A 25,305-nucleotide genomic window follows, 5' to 3' on the forward strand; every position below is an offset into this window, starting at 1 on the left:
ATAACTTGTAGCTACTCAAATCTGTATTCTACAGCAGTTTGCCTATCAATGTTTTCTGTACACTCTGCAGCTCTTCCTGTTTCACAAAAATGAATGACCCCACATTAACAGCCAAACTGTCCCAGCAACATCCTTGTTTCCACATATAAACTTGCCCAGCACACTGTAAAATCACCAGCAGGTTAAAAACAATACAGCCATTTAGTTTTTAACTTCATCTCATAATTAGTTTAGTCAGCTTGACTGATCAACAAACAGAAGGACAAAAAAAAAAGATGTATTTTCATGCAACTTAAAGCTGGCAGCAAATGACTTGGACAAGTGCGCTAGAGAAAAAACCGTCTACATGGCCAGGCCCAGAAAGCAGTGGTGATGAAGTTAAATCCAGTTGGTATTAGCAGTGTTCCCCAGGGGACAATACTGGGACTGTCCCTTTGTCCCTGTGCTATATCTTTACTGATGATCTAAATGAGGAGAATTGAGCGCACCCTCAGTTTTCAGATGACATCAAGCTGGGGGGCAGAATTGACCTGTCTGAGGGTAGGAAGGTCCTACAGAGGGATCTGAATAGGCTGGATTGATGCTGAGGCCCATAGTACGAGCTTCAGTAAGACCAGAAGTGGGGTCCTGCACTTTGGTCACAACAACCCCAAGTAATGCTACAGACTTGTGACAGAGCAGCTGGCAAGCTGCACAGAACAAAAAGAGCTGAGGGTGTTAGGCCAGCTGAACATGAAACCAGCACTGCACCCAGGAGGCCGAGAAGGCCAACAGCACCCTGGCTCGTGTAAGAAATAACATAATCAGCAGGCCTAAGGATGCGATCATCCCTTTGCATCATCTCCGGTGAGGTTGTACCTCAAGTACTGTCTTCAGTTTTGAGCTACTTACTAAAAGAAAGACCTCGGAGTGCATCCAGAGAAGGGCAACAAAGCTAGTGAGAGATCTGGAGCACAGGTCTTATGAGAAGCAGCTGAGGGAACTGGGATTGTTTACCCTGAAGAAGAGAAGGCTTAAGGGAGACTTTACTGCTGTCTACAACTACCTGAAAGTAGGCTGTAGTGAAGTGGGGGTTGGTCTCTTCTCCCAGGTTAACTAGAGATAGGATAAGAGGTAACAGCCTTAAGTTATATGGGGCCGGTTCAGGTTGGATATTAGGAAAAACTTCATTGGAAAATGATGCCCAGGGAAGTGGTAGATTCACTACACCTGGAGGTTTTTAAGAAAAGAGTATGTGTGGCACTTAGGGACACGGGTTTAATGAGTGGGGTGGTGATGGGTTGGCATTTGGACAAGATGATTGTGGAGGTCTTCTCCAATCTTAAATATAACCAGTCAAAGAATCATTAAATGAAAAGTTTATCCTGCTTACAACACCCAATGGACAAAGAACAATGATATACTTAGGAAGAAAGCATCTGGTTTTCAGATATCTAACTTAGAGGCATGGTGCATGAGCGGTAGGTAGCTGATGGCCCTTGGTTTGTTTAGACCAGAGAAAAGGAAATTGAGAGGAAACCTCATGTTAGCCTACAACTTCCTCATGAGGGGAGTGGAGGGACAGGCCCTGACCTCTTCTCTCTGGCAACAGCAATAGGATCCAGCATAGAGCTGTGCCATGGAAATGTCAAGTTGGGTATTAGGAAAAGGTTATTCACCAAGAGGTGAATTCAACTGCTGGGAACTGAAACAGGCTGCAAGGCAGGGACACAGTACCAAGGCTTCCAGAATTCTAGAAGAGTTTGGACAATGAAATACGGCTTGGTTTAGGTGTGGTCCAGTATGGATCTGGTAGCTGAATTCCATGATTTCTGTGGGTCCCTTCCAACTTGGGATATTCTATGAATTAATTGCAATTAATGCAATTGAATTAATGCAAATGAATTAATGCAAAACTTAAAGCAAGTAATGTTGGAAAAACACTGTATATCAAGAGACCAAGAAAAGGAAGTAGAAATTTAAAGAAATACCTACCAAGGGAGATACCATATAAACTGGTTCCTTGATTAGATTATAATAAAAGTTCCAGAAACACAGAGGTGATAATATTTTATTTCAAATGGAAAATAACCAATTTTAAGCAAAGCCAAGGAACAAAGATGGACTCAAAATGCTGCTGCACTCCATCCAAATTTCTTTTAATTCATAAGTAAATTATAGGCTGAACAGGTATGCCCTGCACAGAAAAAGATTATACCCATCCTGGGTTCAAAGGCATAGTAATCTCCTGGTACAGGAAAGTAAAGGGGATAAATTTAACTACTTCCCCTCACTCCCCTCCCCCCACTCTGTGCATAAGAGTCACTGTCTTGCTCTACTTCTTTGATAAAGCAAAGGAGAGCTGTAATACTCACCTCTTTTGGTATTCAAGTACACTTACTAGACCCCCAATAAAACCATGTAAAGCAGATGATGAGTGAACCTGCAGTCACATTCCTTACACAGAAGCTTCAGGAAGAAAATGAGTACTTTTACTTCTCTCAGTAGTGACTAGCTTACTGGAAAGTAATTTACATGAACCAGCTTCTACATGAACTAAAAAAAAAAAATACACTTGCCAACAACCAAAGAATGAGAGCAGACAAGGAAAGAAAGAGCTTCTAAATATTGTTTCAGCATTAAGTTTCAAACAGAAACTTGAATGCAATTGAAAGTTGCAACTCTGAAAAGAATACCCCAAATACTACTTCATAATTTGTAAGACACATTCTCTCACTTAAAAGAGAGTTTCCCTGTTGTGAAGCAAAAGCAATTTAGTGCTTAAGAATTCCATAGAACAGCAGATTTGCCATAGAAAGAGATAATTAGCTCATAGGAAAGAAAGATAATGAACACAATCCAGGAGAAAAAAAAAGACAAGGCAAAAAAACTTAAAACAATGGCAAGTTAGAAGAGAAGTAGTGCTTGATTTGCTGATATTGAATCAAGTAAAGACTGTGGAAAAATAAAGAACAAAGAGAAATAGAGTTCAGCACATTAATAAAAGAACTTTAGAATCAAAGTGAAATGTAAATTATTTAATTTTTCCAGATGCAAGTTATCTCTTAATAGAAAAGACATGCTTTCATTACCTTTCTTTCGAAAGAGTGCATTTAGATAGTTTTCTGCTTGGCATTCAATCTTATCAGTGTTGGACTGGCCCTGAGATGAAAGTTCCTCTGTAGGCGTTGACTGTGAAGAACCAATAACTGATGCACGATCCTAAAAGGCATATGAGAATTATAAAGTCTTTCAGAAGATAGTTTGTTGATAGTACAACATATAATTAAATTATTGAGCTATGAAATAACAAACCACTAAAAATAACTTTACTTACTTCCACTCATTGCTAAACTATCTTGAGTCAAAATGCATTGTTAACTTACTTGCAAAATTCAGTTCTCCGATTCCTATTCTTATACTGAAAATTGGGGGGGGGGGAAGAGTCATACTAAATATGTTCATACTTACACTGACTGTTTCTTTGTGTAAATTACAAAAGGAACATTTCTCATCCATAGACCAGTCAGTTAGCTCTTCTGGCTCACAGTCTTAAAAGAAGGAAAAGAAGCTAGATGTTTTAAACACATAAAAGTGAATTCAGAGAAGAACATCTAACAATTCTGTTAACTAAGTTTTCATCGTGACCTACTACACATTTATTGGTAAAACGTAGTTAATAGTACGTAGTTCTTTGGGTATTTTTGAAGTTTAGTCTAGCTTATATGGCCCATTATTCAAACCACATTTCTTAAAACGAAAGGTACATAAGTTGCTCTGAACCTAATGCCTCCTATTTATTCGCATGGAAACTACAACAGGTGCAAAGAGCACAGTGACAATATTTGAGAGAGCACATTCTCAGCTACTAGTTTTCAACGTAGTCACCACTGTTAGCTATGCATTTTTACTAGTGATGAACAAGAACCTTCATGGCACGTTCATAAAAATTTGCACCAGTGGGGGTGACCCGTTGTCACCACTGCTGAAATGCACCACCCACCACCTCACTGTGCTCACATCCACTGTTCAGGCTCCATCAACGTTCAGCAAGCATTGATGGACGTCAATGGGTGCCATTTTTTTCCACACAGATGAATTCAGTTATGCACCTTTGCTTCATACACACTTCTGTGTCAGACACTACTTTGTCAGACTGCCTTTCTGCTGCCATCTGTTGCACAGCAACAAAATTTAGTGGAGTATTAGAAGGAACATTTAACTTCTATGCAGCCATACCACCACCATGCACCTCTGACCTGGTGAGCCAACATAATCAGACAGGAGGCATTACTTCCAGAGCACCCTTCATAAATTCATACGTTTCAGTTGTACTACAGTTATCCTAGGTATCTGAGTACAGTAAATTAAGCTCTGAATCTCAGTCTTATTATTTTTAATAAAAGACTGCAAACCTTTATCAAACTAAGCTAGAAACTAGGATAGATCCCTCACCATTTGAGAAACATGTATTGTATTGAAATATATTTTATCCTGTGTCACCCCTACAAATAAATCAAAACCCTACACTCATTTGAAGTTATTTGTTTATTCTGACTCAAACATAAATAACATATCTTAAGTTATCAGAAGGCCTACATTACTATTGAGCAAATACAGGACTTAAACAGATCAGAATGGAAATGCATCATCTACTTTCCTTAATCGTGTTACTAAGCTCCATTTCAAGTTAGCTTTCTATCACATACTCTTTTCTTCACAAATCACCAATCACTGATGATTTTCCAAAATTGACTGCTCTGAAAATCTTCCAGTTTCTTGTTTAAATTCACTCATAGCAATTCCAGACTGCATTTGTGGCAGCACAGTTCTTACATCCAAACAATTATCACTTGTGGGTATCTGGTATCTTGACATACAGGTAATAGCATCATCCCCCCCTTACACTTCATTTTGCTAGGCTAATTTAGTCCACTCGGTCTTCTCTTTTGGTACTCAGCCCTATTTTCTCTGCATTGTTGCTACTTGGTCTCCTGTTTCCTGAACACAGGTGGCCATGTTTTCAAGATAATGCTTTCCCTTTACATTTACAACAGCCTTTCCTACAGCATCCTGGTTGTGCATAAATCTTGATCATAGTTACATCACTTTGAAAGGTGAATATTAATTTAACTAGAAGAACAAGGTCTTCCACCATGCCAGTCATTTCCGCTGTATGTGCTTATAGCTTAAAAATATACTTGTTTTCTACTTTCATAGTAGAACTACTTTCTTTATGCTGTGGTAGATTGACCCAGGCTGGTTGCCAGAACTCCAAACTCATCACTCTCATTTTCCCTCCTCAGCAGGTTAGAGGGGAAAAACAAGATGGAAAAATTCCTGGATCAAGATTAAAAAACTCACAAGTCAAGACTAATGCAGGAAGATCACTTACCAAGTACTGTCACAGGCACAAGCCTCAACTTGGAGAAAGTAAATTTAATTTATTGCCATTCAAAACAGATTTCCATAATGAAAAAAAAAGGCAAAACTAAACACCCTTCCCCACCATCTTTACAGTCAGTCCTTCGTTCCTGACTCTTATCTCCTCCCCAGCTCCAAAAGTGGAAGGAACATATGGATCTTGAAGTCCCCATCAGTTCATAAGAATTCTCTGCTCCTTCTTCCCCCTCCCATTTTCCCCATTTTCAGCATGCAATCCCTTCCACAGGCTACAGGCCTTCATCAACTCTTCAAGTGTGGATTGTTCTTAATGGCTGCAGTTCAAGAAGTGCTGTAGTGTGGGGCCTTAGCACACGGCACAGTCCTTCAAAATAAGACTGCTCCAGCAGTTCCCCACCGGCCACATTTTCTTCCAGAAAAACTGCTCCTGGGTGAGCTCTCCAAGGGCTGTAGTTTCTTTCAGGGCACATCCATCTGCTGTAGCGTAAGGCCTTCCTTGGACTGGAGCACTGATATCATCTCTAGTGTGGTTGTCCAAGTGCTCCAGATTATTTCCCTAGGTGGTACCCTCCCCAGGCCACTGCAAGGGAATCTCTGCCCCAATACCTGGAGTACCTTCTCTCTCTCCTTCTCTGACATTGGTGTCTCAAAAATGTTTCTCACGTTCCTTCCCCCTGCCCACATTCCTCTCTCATGAATGCTGTACAGTTTTGTTGGCAGTGGCTTTATTTTTGTTTTCTTCTGTTAACTCTCCCAAATATCTTATCACAGAGGGACCACCAGAAATAAAATTAACCCAAAAGAAAATAAGGGTCCTATGTTGAATTTGAACATAATTAGTTTAAAAATAAAAATTCTGAGGTAATAGTGTAAGCTTCATTCTCAAATACGAGCATAGAGCAGAATTCTGCATTAAAAATCTGCTGGTTTGCATTCCTGGAAATACAGAGCAATTTTGATATGTTGGAGAAAGAATTGATCATAAAAAAAAAAGACAGGATTTTCCTGACTGTACAGTAAGAACAATGTTAATCTCAACACTCCTGACTGGTACAGCTAGCTATTCATTCAGCATGTCTGCTTATAAAAAACTGATGCACACTACACTTTCATTAACAAATACATGTTTTCATAGTTCTCCCTGCATCCACAATAGGACTACTTATGAATGTTGAGATTGTGAGTGTAACTCCAGGACAAATTTTATAGTTATCAGAGAAATTCTTTGGACTAGAAATTTTCAAGTTCCACTATTAAAAGTCCAATTGGAGAGCAATCCCAGTGCGTCAGCAAACAGGCAAGACGTGAGAAGCATCAGCTCTGCATGACACTAAATTTATGCAAAAAAGACTATCTTATGTTAATGTAATGTATCAGGAACCCAGTGAGTTAAAGAAAAATGCCAAGAGAATAAGAACTCAAAAATATATAGGTAATGGATCAATTCTGAACTTCTGTAATACAAGTACTTTGAAATCGAGTAAAAAGATAAGAACAATTGTTATAACTTTTTAAAAGAGTGGTTAAAAACCACAGTACTGATGAAAAGACAAAGGCTAAAGGATCTGTCAGAGATTGTCTCAAACACTCAAGTCATATTTTAGAAAAAAATAACATGAGAAATAAAGGGAAGAAAGAGGCTCTTTGCAGTAACAAAAATATTTCAAACTGTCCTCCTAGACATCTTCCTTCAGAGCTTCATCTTCGTGCAGAGTTTTTCAGCAGTTGCACAGCAATGCGTGCATTCATATTTCTCTTCTGGCGCAGGAAATTAAAAAAAAGAACCAACTAATGTTTTTCTTTACACATAGGCTGTTGTTAATGATACACCAGTAACAATGTAGGCTCAACTTGATTTCACATCTCACAAGTGGCTTTTGAAAGATACCTTCAGAAATGCCTTACTCCTCATCTCAGACCAGCGCTTTTCTGAGAGAAAAAAAGGCAAACATAGGCAACTGCTGCGGTGTTTGTCGATACATCAAATGCCAGGCATATGACTGTCTTAGGTCATGGGAGAAAACATACTGATGTCAGTACTAGTTTTTAACTACAGATAGACAATCATACTCTTAGAAAGACCAGAGGCACAGATAGCCTTTTGGCTACATACAACTTTGGGGGAGAGAATAAGGTTGATCTTTCTTTATGCTGCTTGGTGTCAGCCAATAAAGACTTGGCAACAACCTAGAAAACTAGCCAGCCCTTGAGCAAAAGCTGCAAAGAGCATTTTAATGCTAAGCATGGTTCAGATTACTACTTCAAACCAATGCCATTTCGTTCAAAGCCGCTAAATCTATTTCCTTTCTTCAATAAAATATTGATCTTTGACAAAACTATCACCTATTTTCAATTAAGTCATTTAAATCTTGGTTTCTCTCAAATTTTTTTCCTCAGTCACATTGAATTAAGCAAATTAACAGATGTGTAGTACTAAAACAGCTTTCATATTTACCTCTTAAATATTAAATTGTCTACTAAGTCTGAAAAGAGTATATAAAAACAATTTTGCATTTTCCATATTTTTTGCATTAGTGTCACAATTATTACAGCTGTCACAATTGCAAACAAATCCTTTTTTAAAAAAAAAAAAAAAAGTGCTATTTTTTCCTTAGTAAGTACATTAAATAACCGAGGTGCTGATTGTGTTACTACTTTATATCATGAAGCCCTGACTACAACTAAAGATTCATGCTTCTAACGTAAGTTTTCAGTGCTTTACTTCCACTATGAATAAATATTCAGGAATTGAAGGGGAAAAAAAAAAATAATACAGTACACCCTCAAAATTATTGGTCTTTTTTTTTTTTTTGAGAGCTGCTTTTTCACACTGCACAATAATGCGTTCTCTCTGTCTATAACAGAATCCTCTCCTTCCAAATCTCATCCAAAATCTCAGAACACAAACCCAAAATAAGAAACACACACATAACAGAAGAAAAGCTAACATTTCAGCTCAATATCCATATATAGAATGTAAAGAGTAACAAATTACATGTGAATCTATTTAGCAGAACATGGGTGTAAGCAAACAATTAGGAAGACCTAATACCAAGATATGCACTGGACAGTTTTGCAACTAGAAGACAAGCTATTAAAGCAGATAAGAGGAGAAAAAAAAGAAAAAGATGATGAGTAATGAAGGTGATGATAATTATTCATGCAAATACAAGTCCTACACATATAATGTGAAAGAATTTTAGGATAATGATGAAAATCCTTCCCTCTTCAGGTAGCTATCTGTTATCATGAATGGCTACTTAATTAACCTGGATATTTAGTAAAATAATTTCTAAGGTTTACAAGGTATTTTCCTTGAAAAGCAAGAAAAATAAACCAGTAAAACTAAAATCTACATCTGAAAATTGTCATGGTAATTTATTTCAGCAGATCCTCGCATATTTTCAGGTTAGTAAGATATCTGATTTCTTGATCTCCACTCAAAGAAACATACCTTCCTGGTAGAGAGGCATAATGCTGCGTATACATAGTACTGGTACAGCACTCATGACAAACAAAATAGACAACTTATAGGACATAGTGACTTCGGAATGTTGTTGAGCCTAAAAATGTGCATTTTGTTCTTTATACCAGTCATATTTTTAAAATAAGGCAAATCCAGTTTGTCTCAGTTTCTTTATAGTTAAAACAGAAAATCTGTATCTGTATACTGAAAGGGAAGATCTATTGTCAAGGAAGATCTATTGTCAATCTTACACAAAACTGCTGCATTAGACTTTACAACACAGTTCTGATGACAATTTAGAAACAGACCTGCATCCTATAAGGTCAATGTCTACCACATTTAAGGAGCACAGCAATCTCTTTCGGACTCTTTTGGTTATAGTATCTATACATATAAAAAAATGAATAAAAAGGAATAAGGTAAGGAGGGCACTCTATAATCATCTATGTCTTCTGCAGTTGCTTCAGAACTGAAAACAGCTTTACAGGTGTGTCAGACATATAGGAAAAAGCTTTAACTGTCCAAAAAAAACAAAAAACGGAAATATTACTGGCAAATGCGGTGGGCTGGGGAATGGGGAATAACTTTCAACAGATTACATTTTAGATTAACATGAACTTTATCTGCAGGACGAAAAAAAAAAACTAGTAAGTCAAAGATCCTCTGTAAACAATGGACACCACAGATCACCTTAAATGGAAGGTCACAAGAAATCTTCAACAACACGAGGTTAATAAGTATTTCCCATAAGAAGTGAAGCAACGGACATGAAGCAACTCTAAAGCAGTAACTTAACACTTTACAGTTGACTATTGGGCTCTTCTAGCTGTAACACTATGTCCTGGTCAGTGCTTTGTCTTCTTATGCAAAACCCCAAGAATACCCTGAATTTTCTTTCAAACTATAAACCTTTTAACGCAAGAAAATAAAACTTTAATAACTGATCAATATGAAGCCTACCACATAACAACACATTAGAATTAGAACCAAACCAAAAATACTGTACACTAAGATTAACACTGCCCTCTTCACTTTCCAGAGTAACATGCTTGTTTTTAAACACACTAGATGGAAATACTAATCCAGAAAATAAGCTTTAGTCCAATTCTACACATGTGTTTTTCAGAGTCTAACTAGAGGCATGCTTAACTTTATAAATGACAGAAAATTAATCTTAAAATAGCAGTGAAATAATGTTTTGAAGTTCTTCCCCTTCCTTGAAAATATTGCGCATATGATACAGGCCAAGGAACTTATGCAATACAGAGACAACAAAACCAGAGCCATGTTAAAGCAACTGTTCCAAACCTGCTCTAAGCAAACATACACAGTATGTAACTCTCCACCTCATGTGCTACCAGCACATAAAGTATAAACTTCATAAATTACATTACCAAACAATAAAACTATCAGAAATTAAATTGAACATTTTGAAAGCTTATAAGAAAGAAGCTTTTTTTAAAAACTATGGAAATTATTTCAACAAAACATTTATTTCAAAATTTCAAGGCTATTTAGTGCTAGATTCTCATCCTTGGCTTTTGTTAAAAACTGATTAAATACTTAGCTAAACACCTAGATGTTATTAACACTCCAAACTCACATGAAATAAGGACAGATATTGCACAAGAAAGGGAAAAAAATATATATATATATATATATATTATTATATATATATTAATTTTAATAAATATTAAAATTTGAGTAATAGAAAAAACAAATTAGCGTTCATAATCTTCCCTTTTCCAATTAATGTTAGTAGAGAAGTCTGTAGAGAAGCTGGTCTAAAAGACGTCCAGAGAATGAAACCAGAGATGAAATATTCCAGAAAAGTAAAACGCTCATGAGAGCTACTCTGGAAAGCTTTACTAATCCAAAATTTCACTGCATATACAACCCAAGTACTTTTGGGTTTTGCCTCTGCACAGTACTGACATGAACGTGAAGAAAAATACATTAGAAAGAAAAACAACTGGAGATTTCCTGCTTTTTTTTTTTTTTTGTTAAAGAAATACATATTTTAGAGTACTTCTAGCTAAAAGAAAAACTTGCAAATAAAGATCATTGAACTAAAAGTTGGCCCATTTACCTTCAAATAAACTGAGGTCTCTTCGTAGCCTTGGTCCATAAAGCCCTTCTAAAATACTTTCAAAACCTGGAAACAAACATTTAGAACAGTGAATTAAATGTTTATTTTAAAAGGAAAGCAAATTTGAGAAAACTAACATCAAATACTCTCAAATCCCACAAGCAATTTCAAAAATTGTTAAATTTATCATATAAATATTCCTGCTGCTAAAGGACTGTTCAACAGGATTAGAAGATAAACACAAGACAAGGCAACTGCCATCTGCACACAGTCAGCCTATTAAGCCATGCCCCAACAACCTCATTAGACTTAAAATAACTGCCACAGAATCTTAAAGGTGGGAAGATTAACCTCATAGCTCTACACAAGTGAAGCCTTTCTAACACTGTGAATTAGAAATTGGAAGAACAGAGCAGGAAGGGATAGGACTGCAAAAATTAGAAACATCTTGCTTAGACTCACTAATATGACACTATCTCAGAAGGCCAGTATTCCTAAAAATGTATTTAAAAACTTCTGCTTCTGATGTTACAGAAGTTCTCTGCAGTTCTAAGTATCTGTACAAAAACCTTTTAAAATTGAGGATTAGATAAATCCAATTATTTTCCAGATTGACCAGCTATTCTGTTCTAGGTACTTTGTAAAATCACATCCTGCAGCAGTGGAGAGGAGCAAATCAACTAACAAACAAAAAAGCCATCCCACACACAACAAAACAGGACAACTGATGAAATACAGTGAAAAATTGTATCTCATTATCAACGTAAGTATAATTCAAAACGTAAACAGTTTTCAAGTGCCTCCTCTTCTATAGACTTCTATATAATAAGCCTATTTTCAGCTAAGAGGATAATTCAAAGCAGCATTTGAAGGTTCATGTTCTCCATACTTGGGACTTGGCAGCTGCCCATATCAAAGATGGAGCTACATTCTAGCACTTTACAAGAGTATTTTATCACCCTACTACAAAAAGAGATATCCCTGAGAAAAAACTGCCTGTCAGCAGAGAACTGACAGACTTTATTATAAGTCTGCTCAACATTTGTGATGCCCTCTATCACCAGCAATATTTACACTGCTTTAGACTGTATGCGTGTTGGTGTGAGGAGTGTTGTATTTGGTAACAGAGGAGGAATAAATATCCACTGTACCTTTAGTAGTCTTAAATAATATATTAAAACTCTAACATAAATGAGAGAATTTTGCTTAACACACAGGAGCTGCTCAGTCAGAAAGGTCACACTTGCATTCAAGGGTACCTTTCAGACTTTGCATAACTCCATGTTTTCATACATGAATTATATATTATTAAATTCAACTGAATGCAACTATACTTTCAATAATCCCATGATTTAAGATATAAGTGTTTATTTCTATCTTAGATGTCTTTTTTTTTTTTTTTTTTTTTTTTTTTGCAATTTCTCAATTTTTTTTTTTTTTTTTATTAATATAGTCTCCAAGAATTAGAAAGCAAAATTCCAAGGCCCAAATGAATGCTGGAATTTTACTGAAATATTATCCACTGAATCAGTGATTCAGTGTAATATAAATTCAAATCATTCTAGAGCTTGGAGAACATGCCTTACAAGGAGGCTGTTTATAGTCTCCTGTACTGAGGACTCCACATCTGGATGCAGTACTCCAGGTGAGTCCTCACCAGCACAGAGCAGATGGGCAGGATCACCTCCCTTGCCCTGCTGGCCACATTTCTTTCAATGCAGCCCAGGATACGGTTGGCTTTCTGGGCTGCAAGGGCACATTGCTGATACGTGTCCAGCTTGCCATCCACCAGTACTCCAGGTCCTTTTTGCAAGGCTGTGCTCTACCATTTCATCTCCCATCTTGTACTGACAGTGGGGGTTGCCACAACCCAGATGCGAGACCTTGTTTGTGGCTTTGCTGAATCTCACCAGGTTCTCCCAAGCTCTGATGTTTAAGCCTGTCTAGGTCATTCTGGATGGCATCCCATCTCTCAGCTGCGTAACCAAACCACACAGACTGATATCATCCACAAACCTCACAACATAGTCTTTTCCTGGCCTTATTCCCAAATTCTCCCAGAAAAGATATATTCCACTCCTACTTCAGGCAGTTCTCAGCTGCCTGAAGGATTCAGGAGGATTTAAGGGAGTTCCTTTCCCAGTCTGTTTACATATCTGGGACTACCTTTACTAAAACTCAACACATGCACTTGGCCTTGTTGGACTCATTAGGTTGACATAGGCTCACTTCTTGAGCTTGTTCAGGTTCCTATTTCTCAAAATTTCAATTTAGCCTAAACAGAAAAAACAAAAACATTTTGGCTTCTCATACAGCTGCTGCTGAATATCTGCCAGGACCATTTTATAAAGTGCAATCATTTGACATCACGATTTTCAATAAAACTTTCATTGGAAGTGAAAGCAGCTGCTTTAGCAGTCTTCAAAAGCCTGAAGGGCCTGCAGACAGTAGTCAGAGATACACTTTGCTCACACACCTGCATCTCACCAAATACTCAAAAATAAAAAAGCTGTTCCATGTTCATTTTACAGGTGTTTTCACAAGCATCTCTTGGTGGCTGGTTGCTTTCCTAACTTCAAACTGCCTTATGCACATAGTGCTAATTTATCATAGACACTATTCGACTCCAAACTGAAGAGAAGCACAGATCTTTATTATTTTGCAATGCTTGATTATGCCAATTTAATTCTATCTTCTCATGGAAGAACATTTTCATAGTTTACTTTCCTAAACAAAGTTGCCAACTTCCTTTTCAAGCAGTTCCCCCCCACTCTGCTTATGATCACCTTCTACCAAATCTGCTGCATTCCTGCTAGGATAAGGTCTTCCAAGACAAAGCAGGCTTAAACTGTGAGTTGAAGCAACAGATAGAGGTGCTGAAAAGGCCCAGAGATGAGGAACAAGTGCTGCTAGGTTTAGCATCTAAGCCCAGTCCACATGTCCACTACCAATGCCACTAAAAGGAAGCAGTGGCTGGTTGTGGTTGCAGACCTCTTTGTAAGTGGGATGAAGACTTCCACATGCATACAGACGTGTCATCTCTGAAGGTGTGCTGCTTGCCCAGAGCCCAGACCTAAGGATGTTGCTGGAAGATTTTCCAGTTCACTTGACTACTGCAATATTACCTACTGCTCGTCTACACAACCACCCATGGTGGTGTCAAGGGAGATCTTCAGATCATAGTTAACTGCAGGGGTTCTGGTACAATAGTGAAGTACACTGGAGCCCTGGTGTTGACCAAGGCTAAAGGCTTTGACAGGAGAAACTTCCAGCAAATAAGCACACAACCATCTCGCTGCAGGCAGGACTTCAGCTTTCACGGCAGTAAGATTGTCTCTGAGAAAGAAAGAATTCATTTGGTAAATGAAATCATCACTGCCAACAGGCTTGCCTGATAAAGAGGGCTTCCAGAAAGCAGAAGAATGGCAGAGAGGGTAAAAGCACCAAACAGCATGAAGTGCCAGAAGCAAGGACACCATGAATAGCATCTCACAACTGAGACTGGAAGCACATTTTCAACAAATGTATTTGAATGACTCAGTCTAAGATCAGGAGAACATCCAAGAAGACTACATGTGATAAAATGAAGCTGACATTTGAGTACCATTTTCAAACACACCACTTGGCAGGTCTGAAGTTGGAAAGATAATTACTACACAGCTGCGAGAGAACAGCAGTATGTGCACAGGATACTTTACTATATTAAAATGTTTCTGATAGATTTGGTATTTTCCACATCAAACTCATTTCTGGATTGCCCTACTCTTGCTTATTATCATATTAACTCCAGTATTTTGATCTGTTCTTTTCAAGACAGATTCCATTTTATAACAGCAGATATTTCCATTCATCCTTTTCATCCTTGACACTCATTTCCTCACAAGTCTTTTTTTTTTCCCCCCTTTTTCTTTCCATTTGTATGTTTCTGCTTTGGCAGTAATTTAAATCTATGTCTTCAGCTGCAAGGGTGGCTTTTTGGGGGTGGTGATAGTGATGAAGATAACTTTGAGATATTTGAACAACAACAACAGATTAAGTTTTAGTAAAAAATTTCCGCCTTTTTCCTTGCTCTCCTCCTTCATGCTAGCAGACGTAAACACTAAACCTCAACAAAGAGTCTCACAAGGCCTAGGCAACCTACAGGCCAAGCAAGGTTTATTGAAGTGTTTGTCTACAGTCATTTTTAACAGTCACCAGTAACCCATGTAACTAGCTACACCACTGTAGCCATAGAGGAGGAAAGGGAGCAGTAAAGGAAACACCTATAATTCAAGTTATACCCACATAGATTGTCTTACATTAAGTTATCAGACAAACCCTTCCCTGATATTTGTTTCCCTCCCCACTATCCCCCAACCTCCCCAGTCTGCTGCAGCTTTTTCAAGTTTAGGAAAATCTAAATAAATGAACTGATAAGCCTTCAGCGAAAATATTTCTAAATACATTCACTTTTGATATCCTTCCCACCCAAGGGCTATTTAACTCTTATCTCTGGATACATAGTAGTAATCATAGATGAACATCAATTTCTTAGAAAAAAATTAAACTCAAGAGAGATATATTGAACAGTTTTGCTCATCTGATTCATGTGTACTACTCCATTTTTCACCTTAATGTTGAAGAGTTACTTATTGGAAGAGGCAATTTAGTTGTTAGTTGTTTCCTAACTATGCATTTAGAAAATGCTGGATGCATTTAAATTCTGCCTATTCCCTTCTTCTCCAACACATTCTCATTTAGGTACAGAATGGACAAGATTGCTGCACACTGATTTGAAGGACAGGAGCATTCATGCATGTTTTCATTTACTACAATGAAACAAGACTTTCAGCTTCGAGCACTACAGCCTCTGGAGACACCACAGGATCTCAAGTTTCTTTAAAACACACTTTTGTTAACCCACCTTGCAATATACAATTCTATTTGCTTTGTTATCTTCATAACTTTAATGCATCTAAAAACTATGACCCAGCTTCCACCTTCCTCCACTTAGTGGCTTACAAAACTAGGAATCACAACTGAAGTATGGTTTTACTAAAATCCAAATTCCTACTTTATTTGGCTTCTTAGTTAAAATAAATAAATAAATCATACCTCACCTCTCTTACAGTTTAAGAAGAAATATGCTGTTAAATAACATGTTTCAGACAAGGAATGTTGCTGTAGATAACTCTGAGCTCTTTTATTTAATATTCTAAGGTAACCAAAGGAAAACGTAAAGGAAAAACAAATGCACTTTCTACACAGCATGGGGTTTCATACAGTAATGCTGCTTTTAAAAGAAAAATACATTAAGATTCATTTAAAACTGATTTTAAATAACCACTTTTTTTTTTAACCGCTAGGGGACTAAAAATGAACAAATGATCTTTAAAGTGTAATTGGGAAAATCCAAAGAATAGGATTACATTTAATGAGATTGCACAAAGTGTACAATACCACCAGACAGCATTGAAAAGAAACTTCCTTCTCATTGTTTAGTATGTAACAGCAGTATTATTACACCTAGTTGTAATCAAGCCAGTTTAACATAAGATTCCTGCTTCTGAATTATCTTCGAGTCTGGGAATATTGCTTTCATGAAAGTTCTGTTCCCATGTGGAAGTTGTACAACAAATCTCTTGTTTTGAGAAGGTGTTTCTTCATCTATGATGACTGCACGAGGAGTCTCAGAAACCAGAACCACACTGGGAAGAAATTATGGACATGTAAGGATGAAAAGACAGGCCCTGCGTACTCCAGCCTACTGTGTGACCCAATAACCTCCTGAACTGCTTAGCCTTCTTTCTCCCACACACTTTTACGTCAATAGCAGTAACTCCATGGTTTGTATAGTACCGTGCCATACAGTTCACGCAAAAACTTTCACTAGTCAATGCTGATGTTACTATCAATAATAATAAAACAAAATCTGCATAGAAATATTTCTGCAATTGAAAACGTGAAGCTTGGTTTTTCTACTATCAGATCCAACATTTTTCCCTTTGCAATTTGTTTCTTTGCTTAGCTGTAAGTGATCCCTCCTGGTTATTAATACATTAGCTGCAGCATCAAATTGCAGTTATACTTGTTATACTCCCCACTGTGCAGTTTCACAACTGCGTAGAATTCGGAGGTGTATCTGAATGACGTGTTGTGGTTTGCATTAATAACGTATCATTGATTTAATCAAGTTTAAACAGAGGCAGAATCTGCATCTTTAGTCTTGTCAGGAATTAGAATTTTTGTTTGCTTTTGAAAAGTACTCCAGGCAGACAGAGCACCAACTTCCTTGGTCTCTGAATGACTCATTTCTGGTTCTCTACAAGTTCTATCTTCAATACTTAAAAATACAGGTGCAAGAATAGAAATAAATACTGTTTTGGCTTACTTAATGGCGAAGAAGTCATCTGCCTTTCTTACAAGTTATCTTTTTGATAAGCAAGGGGCTTAGAGCTCATATTCACTCATCTTTTTATTTCTAGTTGTATCAAGTTACAGCTTTCTAAGCAAATGCCTGCATTTTACAGGTGCTGCTTGCACTTCATGTTCCAACATACTGGATAATGTGCTGTGCTGGTTTCTCAGAAAAATGGTTACCTAATTAAGTCTGGATTTTGTTGGTATGCTTGTCTCCAAATAAAGGAATAGTCTTCTGTTTCTAAACGTCAGAAAAAAATAATCTAATTGCACGAAAAACTTAAATCCCTTAAAAATGTGTGCTCCTTAATCACCCATCACCAAGTTCCTCTTGTACATCAGACCATCTGATTGATTCAGAAAGCATTTTGAGTTTTTTGTAGCACCAATTTAAGTTCTTGAAAAGCATCAAGTAGTTATTAATCTCTTTCTCTATTACACCTAGTGATCTTTACCTCATTAGGATACCAGCAGCAGTTCTCTTACAACTTGTTATAAAGGAGAGTATTCTACAGAGTTATTTTCATATTTTATAAAAGCAAGCAAGGAATTTAAGGGAGTAACTTAAATTTGACATTAACATCTGTCAATTTCTTCTAGAGGTCAGCAGCTGCTCCCACCCTCCCAAGCTACAGATAGGTTCATATATTTACTCTTCACATATAGACATTACTTAAAAAAAAAAAAAAAAAAAAAAAAAAAAAAAAAGATTAATTCTGCTGTAACAAGAATTTGGAAAGAATCTACCAGGTTATAAAACCATTGAGGTTTCAAGTTAAAAAAAGGAAAAACACCACCATTTTTGCTATTTATACAAATTGGAAGAAAAAACATGGAACTAGGCTGCTGGCAAAATACCCCAGATCCAGATCATGACTACAGAAACAAAAACGAGTGATTTTTAAAATTGAAAGAGGTTATTCCTCCACCCCTCCACACACCCTTTGCAAGGTCACTGCAGAACGTCTATCTAGTAAACTCACTATTTGACAAAATGCTGGCCACATTCTCAGGTGAGAAGCAGTTCCGTTTCCTTTTGGAAACATTCTCAGCAGATATTAAGGACAGATTTCACAAGGGCACAGTAGGATGGGTTTAAAATACTGTGTCCAGCTCAATCCCAGTTTTTGCTTACTGCGCTCAAAAAAAGCACTTACAAAATAGAAAGTTTTAAAACATTTAAGTTCATTTTCTTTACTGTATGGATTCAGATCCCTGAGCAAACAGGAACCAACATACCAGAGATTCCAATGTGAAAGGGAGGAAATCCTCTATTTAGACTCCAATACATATTCTGAACCAAAGCTAAAAAGATATTTGTCTAGTGAAAATCTTGACTCAAAAAATTAGTGTAGTTGAGGACAGAGCTGCTGTCAGAGAAAAGAAATCAGGTGAACCATACACTGCACACACTCGTCAGTGAGACGTGAAACGTAAGTACAGAACAGCTTCAGTTCTAACAAGCTACTCTTCAGTTCAGCTAGAAATCCTTGCTTTTGAGTTCCTACGGACAACTTTCTAAAGGTGACAGTGTGGTCTCCAAGAAGAACACAGGCATCTGAAGAGCAAGTTAAGTCATTAAGCAGTTCATCAGAACTCAAAGAGGGAGCAAAACTGCAGTGCTAGAGGCAGCCATTGGCAATACCTCAGGAGCAAAACAAAGAGCGGAAGCGTTCCCCACCCCCCTCCCCAATTGTTCAACAGTTTTATTTAAAAGTATGGCAGCCAATAGAAAATAAATAAAATCAGATTTGCAGTTTAAGCAAAGACAGAAATTTAACACTGATTTTGAGATCAGGTCTAGTTTTCAAGTATTTATTAAAAACTGTTAAAAAAATGAGGTTCAATGAAAAATGAAGCACCTCAATACTCCAAAGTACATAATTCTTCTATAACAATGTGTCACTGTAGATCTGTACAGAGGCCACGGCACCTTTTACTGCAGCTTCTAGATATCGTCAAAATTAAAGGGAGATTTAATCTCTGAAGCAGCAACAAGATACTTTCAGCATTATTTCTAATTTGAAAAGCGTAAGGGCAACACTTTGGAAATTTGGGGAAAGGAAAGAAAATTGCTTCTTAGGGAACTACAGTTTCATTTGTTTACATTAAAAATTCTTATTTCTTGTAACAATGGTGTAATCCTAGCTGTCAATCAGAGACATTTAGGTCTGGAACTGGTGTGAACCTCACTGAACATCAAGATCAATCTGTACTTTACATATTTGCAAGCCAATGAAAAAAACACGGATCTGCTACTGCTTATAGTGACCAGTGACACATTTCTCTATCACATAACAGAAAAATCTTTCCATGATCCCAGGCTTCACTCCTTGAACACAGGTGATCAAATACAGGACCTAGTAATGGCAGCGCAAGACGCACCAGCTACCTCAGAATGTGGGCACCACCAACTGGCCGAGCTGTCTATCGTAATTTCTTTTTCCACTCTCATCACATGTTGGACCTCGTTAAACTAGTCAGCCCTGCAGCAGGACATAGGACAGACATTTCAGAGAACACTTAAGTATGTTTTTGTAAGGGCACCTAGTGATAGGATGAGGGAAAATGACTTCAAACTGGAAAAGAGTAGATTTAGACCAGATATTAGGAAGAAATTCTTTACGGTGAGGCTAGTGAGACACTGGAACAGCCAGTGAGGCTGTGGATGCCCCCACCCCGGAGGCATTCAAGGCCAGGCTGGATGGGGCTTTGAGCAACCTGGTCCAGTGGGAGGTGTCCCTGCTAGAGGCAGGAGGGTTGGAACTAGATGGTTTTAAAGGATTCTTCCAACCCAAATCATTCTATGATTCTATGATAATTTAGGGTGGTTACAAGTCTGTAGCTTGGATATTTAGAGAAGAAAGCTAAGACTAAATATATCACTGCAAAAAATAAATAAATAAATAAATAAATACTGTCCAGCTTGGAAAAACACCTGCAACTTCCTTATGTGGTTGGTATCAGTTTAACCGTTCTAAGCTTGAGGAGAGTTTTACTCAAGACTAAAACAGAAACAGCCATTTACTTTAGAAGACTGTGTTTGAAGCATGTTCTTGCTTATTAATAATGATTTGAAGAAGGACAAGAGAACTGAAAAGGATGGCTATCCAGCCCCAAAGCTCAGGATTGTTAAATAAACACTTCATTCCTACACAAACACCTATTCAGATGCTTACTTAATCATCCTAGAGAAGAAGCCTGCAGCAAGCCAGTAACAATGAACAGGTCACAAACACTGCTTTGCTACTCTGCAGTGCCACGCACCTAACCATCATCTAGGTGAAAGTCTAGCAATCAACGAATGAATGAACAGGTCTGGCACACTTCCTGGATTATCAGAATCAAAAACACAAAGTCTTCTGCTAAAAAGGGAGAGCTTGTGGAAAGCTGTTGGAAAAAAGCACAGTTATCAGAAAACACAAGTTCACTGAGCCAAAAAAAAAGTATTTAATTCAAAACATTCAAAGCCTGATGAACTCTTGAGAAACTGAAACTTAGGATTCTGCACTACGCTATGGCTCTCAGGAGCCATCCATGAAACTGACGCTGACAGTAAATTAAGCAGGCAGACTTCAGTAAGGGATTTTGAGTTTCTAATTCATGGGAGCTTTCATATTTCTTTATAATTGAAATGATGAGTAAAAGAGAAATCATTCTTTTCTCTGTGTAGATCAAACTCCTTTGTAATCAGAAATTTCATTTCTACTCTTAAGAAGAGTTTGCAGTTGTGTGAAACCCCTTAACTAGACCACACACAGTAGTTCCCCGAAATCGACTCATACAACTTAGTTATTATCTGCTGGCGTAGAATGAGATGAATCATGTATCTAGGTGACAAATCATCATGCAGTAAACACATAAGCCCTATAAATTCTAGCAAGTTTTTATATCCAGACATGTTGATGCCATCTTTAATAAATTTGTTCAGGGTTTGTATATTTTTAATAATCTTGGACATAAAGTAATTTTTACCAATGAGTGTGACATGCCTTTAAGCTATCAGTTAATTTGGCATGTTCGTCATAAACTTACACTACAGCACTTCTGTGGTGTCTATGCCATGTATTTGCACCTTCAACTTTATTCTTTCAAAGATCCAGTTAAACCCCCTCTCCCCCCTCCCCAAATTTCACACATAGCCATCATTTTTGCATCTAAATGAAATTAGGCTTGGTAAATTAGACACAGTTTGGAACTGGCAACATGTCAACTAGGTCAACAAGAACTGAGCCCTTATCTATGTAAAAATTCAATTTAAATACTTAGTATTGTTAAACTGTGTTTCCTTTTTTGCAAGATTTTCTAGAATTTGATGTTGAAACTGAAAGTGTCTCACATGCTACAGTTAGACTACTGAACTCTGAATTAGTTTAACCTGTCCATTCAAACTTGGTCTTGAACACACCCAGTGCATACAAGAAATGATCACAGAAACCCATCACAGAACCATAAAATGGCAGAAGTTGGAAGGGATCTCAAAGGATTATGAAGCTCCAACCCCCTGCTGCAGGAAGGTCCTCAAACCTCCCTATCTAATACCAGACCAGGCTGCCCAGGGCCCCATCCAACCTGGCCTTGAACACCTCCAGGGACAGGGCATCCACAGCCTCTCCGGGCAGCCTGTTCCAGCACCTCACCACTCTCTGTGAAGAATTTCCTCCTAATATCCAACCTAAATCTCCCTTCCTTCAACTTGATATAGATGCATAGACTCCCTATGAAGCTTTTTCACAGAACTTGAAACCATTTCCCCTTGTCCTGCCATTATCTACCCTTGTAAGAGTTGGCTCCCCTCCTGTTCACAGGCTTCCTTTACGTACTGAAAGGCTGCAACGAGGTCACTCTGCAGCCCTCTTTTCTTCAGGCTGAATAAGCCCAGCTCCCTCAGCTTGTCTTTGTAGGGGAGGTGCTCCAGCCCTCTGATTGTCTTTGTGGCTCTCCTCTGGACCATAACAGATCCTTGTCTTTCTTGTATTGGAATGATAACATCATTCTAAGTAAATAGGTAGCATACCTTAACTCATACATCATGTACATCCAATCTGAAATCTACGTTTTATCACAGTCTCCTTGGAGTTAGAAGGGAGTACAGTTACTTCTACCGAACCTGTGTATTACAACTAAAAGAATATGTGCACACGTACAGACTTTCAATTATTTAACATTTGATGATAAAAGCTGAATTTTCTCAATTTGCACTGCAGACTGAAAAAGCAGAAATAGAGAAACAAAGACCTTGAATACAAATTTTCACTTTACATTAGGCAGGCAGAAAAGATGTCAAACGTAAAAGAACAGGAAGTGAATTGGTCTCTTATTTTTGCTTTAAAGCATTTGACACATTTTAGGCTAAACAGCTACTTCAATTTTGGGTTTGTTTTTTAAGTTGTAAAATGCAATAAGTGCATATCTATAAAATTTCGTTAACTTTCTACCAATCATTAAATGGCACAAGTCATGTCCAGTGAGAAACACAAACCATGAAGAAGCAAGCAAGTGATACCACATACCTACTCTGGGAATTTTTTGGAAATTAGTCAAATTCGTAACAATTCTGTAAATAATTTCTACATTTTATAAAAGTCTGATTATTAACAACTGACTGGGCAAGAGGGAGATCAAGGAAAAACAGACCTATTTCAAGTACACAATGGGAGGATTTCTAATACTTCAATCATGGGGAGTCCAGACAAGAGAATAGATATAAAAGCAGTGGACAACAAACTTATCTTAGAAACACTCCATTCCTTCAGTATTGCAGCACTCATTCCTACTTAACAGAACAAAACATGCATTTCTACAAGTGAAAAATCAATCCGAGTTCATTAGCCTATTTTTAAAAACCTGAAATGTTACCCTTTCATTTTATATTATGTCAAATAGAGAGGGGGGTTACATAGCTATTTTCTTCCTTGAACAAAAGTTCATGAAAATCTGTACTCTGTTTAAGCAGCTGAGAAGTCAAGCATTCAAATCAGAAGCATTAAGCAAAACAGCAGCTAGTTTTTCTCCAGAAGGAATCATAAAGAATCATAAGAGACAGAACTCCACCGAGTTTCTCTGTTCCATTCAAAATCCACCCAGTTTCTCTTACCCAATATAGTTTTATCCTACTGCTTCCAGCAAGGCTCGAGCAATGTGAAACAGTAACTTTAAGCATTTTGAACTGATTTTAAGTAGGCTAATTTTTCCAGTTAATGAAGCAATTTAGGAAGGTAATAGGAGCTACTTAAGAAGCCCAGCTTGATCTTCAAAAGGTCAAGAACACAAGATTAGGGTTTCTATAAAAAAAATACAATGAATGACAATTACAGTAAGTATTCCCAGCAATGAGGAAACCACCACAGGAATCATATAGGTTCTCAGTTCTAGTATTCTGGAAAATACCACATGAATTTACTTATCAGGTACCAAACTTCCTAAGCCTCATAGGTCAGGGTCACTCATAATCCACAAAGAGCAAAACAGCACTTATTACTGATCTACAAGGTCAAGAATGAAGGAGGCTAGAGGAGCATTACAGATTTACTATTGACAAAGCAATTTAGCATTTAGTTCATAATTATTCTGTATGCCACTTGATGAGGTCTGTTGGTTCTCTGAGGGCAAGTGGAGGAGCACAGTGTCACAAAGGAGAACTCCTCAAGTGTACCATCCAGATCATCACCAAGTGGCTATTCTTGCAGACAGTGGTAGAAGAGGCTGCTCAGGTGCTTCTGAGTTTGTGATGGCTTGTAATGCTGTGGTGGACTAACGAAGCAGATTAAGTGAGCAGATGCGCAGCCTGTTGTTCCTACCTAGGATATTGATAAAAAGTCTTGAATAAACAGTTAACAAAAACCCTCAAAGTAATTTTTCTACTACCTTTAAGAAGCACAGTTAACATCAGTTTCCTCAAAACAAAAAGTAATCTGATCCCTTACCACAGAAGAGAGATTTTGAGAAGATGCCAGTGTCTTCTGACCCTGGAGACATTGAAGGCCAGGCGGGGAGAGGCTCCGAGCAACCTGAGCCAGCCTGATATCCATGTTCATTGTAGGGAAGTTGGCCCTTTAAATGTCCCTTCCAACCCTAAGGATTCTATAACCTTTTCCAAGAATGTTAAAGAACCAAAAATGACTTCACGTCACTTCAAGCATCAGCTCTCAAAATGTTACGATAGGCAGCAAGTTAAAGTCTTCACATAAAATTTGGCTTGGCCGATCCCTCCCTGAACCTTGGCAAGTATTTCTAAAGTCACCAATTAAGAGGGATATTCAGCAAGTTTCAATAGTGAAAAATCATCATACCAACTAAGTTTCCTTATGGACACAAGAGTACATGGAGTGTCTCTCATAGCTTTTTTGCCCACAGCATCAGTGTAGAACATATCAGCTAGATAAACAAGAAATAATCTGTTGAATTTTCAGTTAGCTCCTTAAAGGTCTGTGTGACAAAGATCTCTTGCTGGAGATTATGCCAACAAATCAGATATGACTGATAGCATATCCATCTCTTAGGGCTAGGACAGATAAATGAATTGGCATTTTCAAGGCAAAACAGTGTCAAGTATGAAGGGCATTTGTGCAACACACAGAATCAATGTGGAACTAGAAAAACAAAAGGAAGACAAAGAGTAATGCAGGTGGGTTATTAGAAGGATTCATTGAGAGCAAATTTTTGAGTCATTAGCACTCATTGTCCACTAATACTCAATTTTTACCATGTTGAATAAGTTAGAATATCTGAATAAAAATAAGTATTGAAGGCAAAAAGGGAAAGATAGGAAGGGAAAGCATAAGGAAAAGCTCCAAATAAAAACATTCCTACAATACATACACATGGGGGATACATTTATTCTAAAAATGAGGACACTTACAGCCAGAATGAGTTTGGAATCAATTTCCAGGGAAGAACAGTTCAGCCCTTTCACATGATTACTGACAAGTATGCAGAAGTCCATCATAAGAAGATAGAGCACTTCTTG

At 37.6% G+C, this 25,305-nt stretch overlaps 1 protein-coding gene across 7 annotated transcripts in view; it reads right to left on the reverse strand.

Moving 5' to 3' along the window:
* LCORL (ligand dependent nuclear receptor corepressor like) overlaps positions 1 to 25,305 on the reverse strand; it is a 73,065-nt gene that overhangs the window by 38,007 nt on the left and 9,753 nt on the right. For all 7 annotated transcript variants that reach the window (XM_052682808.1, XM_052682803.1, XM_052682805.1 and 4 more), the window contains exons 2-4: positions 10,938 to 11,003; positions 3,451 to 3,530; positions 3,072 to 3,201 (exon numbers count right to left, since the gene is read on the reverse strand). In XM_052682808.1, the coding sequence (XP_052538768.1) occupies positions 3,072 to 3,201; positions 3,451 to 3,530; positions 10,938 to 11,003 (276 nt within the window). The remainder of the gene's footprint in view (positions 1 to 3,071; positions 3,202 to 3,450; positions 3,531 to 10,937; positions 11,004 to 25,305) is intronic.

Source organism: Tympanuchus pallidicinctus, unplaced genomic scaffold (assembly GCF_026119805.1).
Source record: "Tympanuchus pallidicinctus isolate F22 unplaced genomic scaffold, pur_lepc_1.0 scaffold2, whole genome shotgun sequence".
In the NCBI taxonomy this organism is placed as follows: Eukaryota; Metazoa; Chordata; class Aves; order Galliformes; family Phasianidae; genus Tympanuchus; species Tympanuchus pallidicinctus.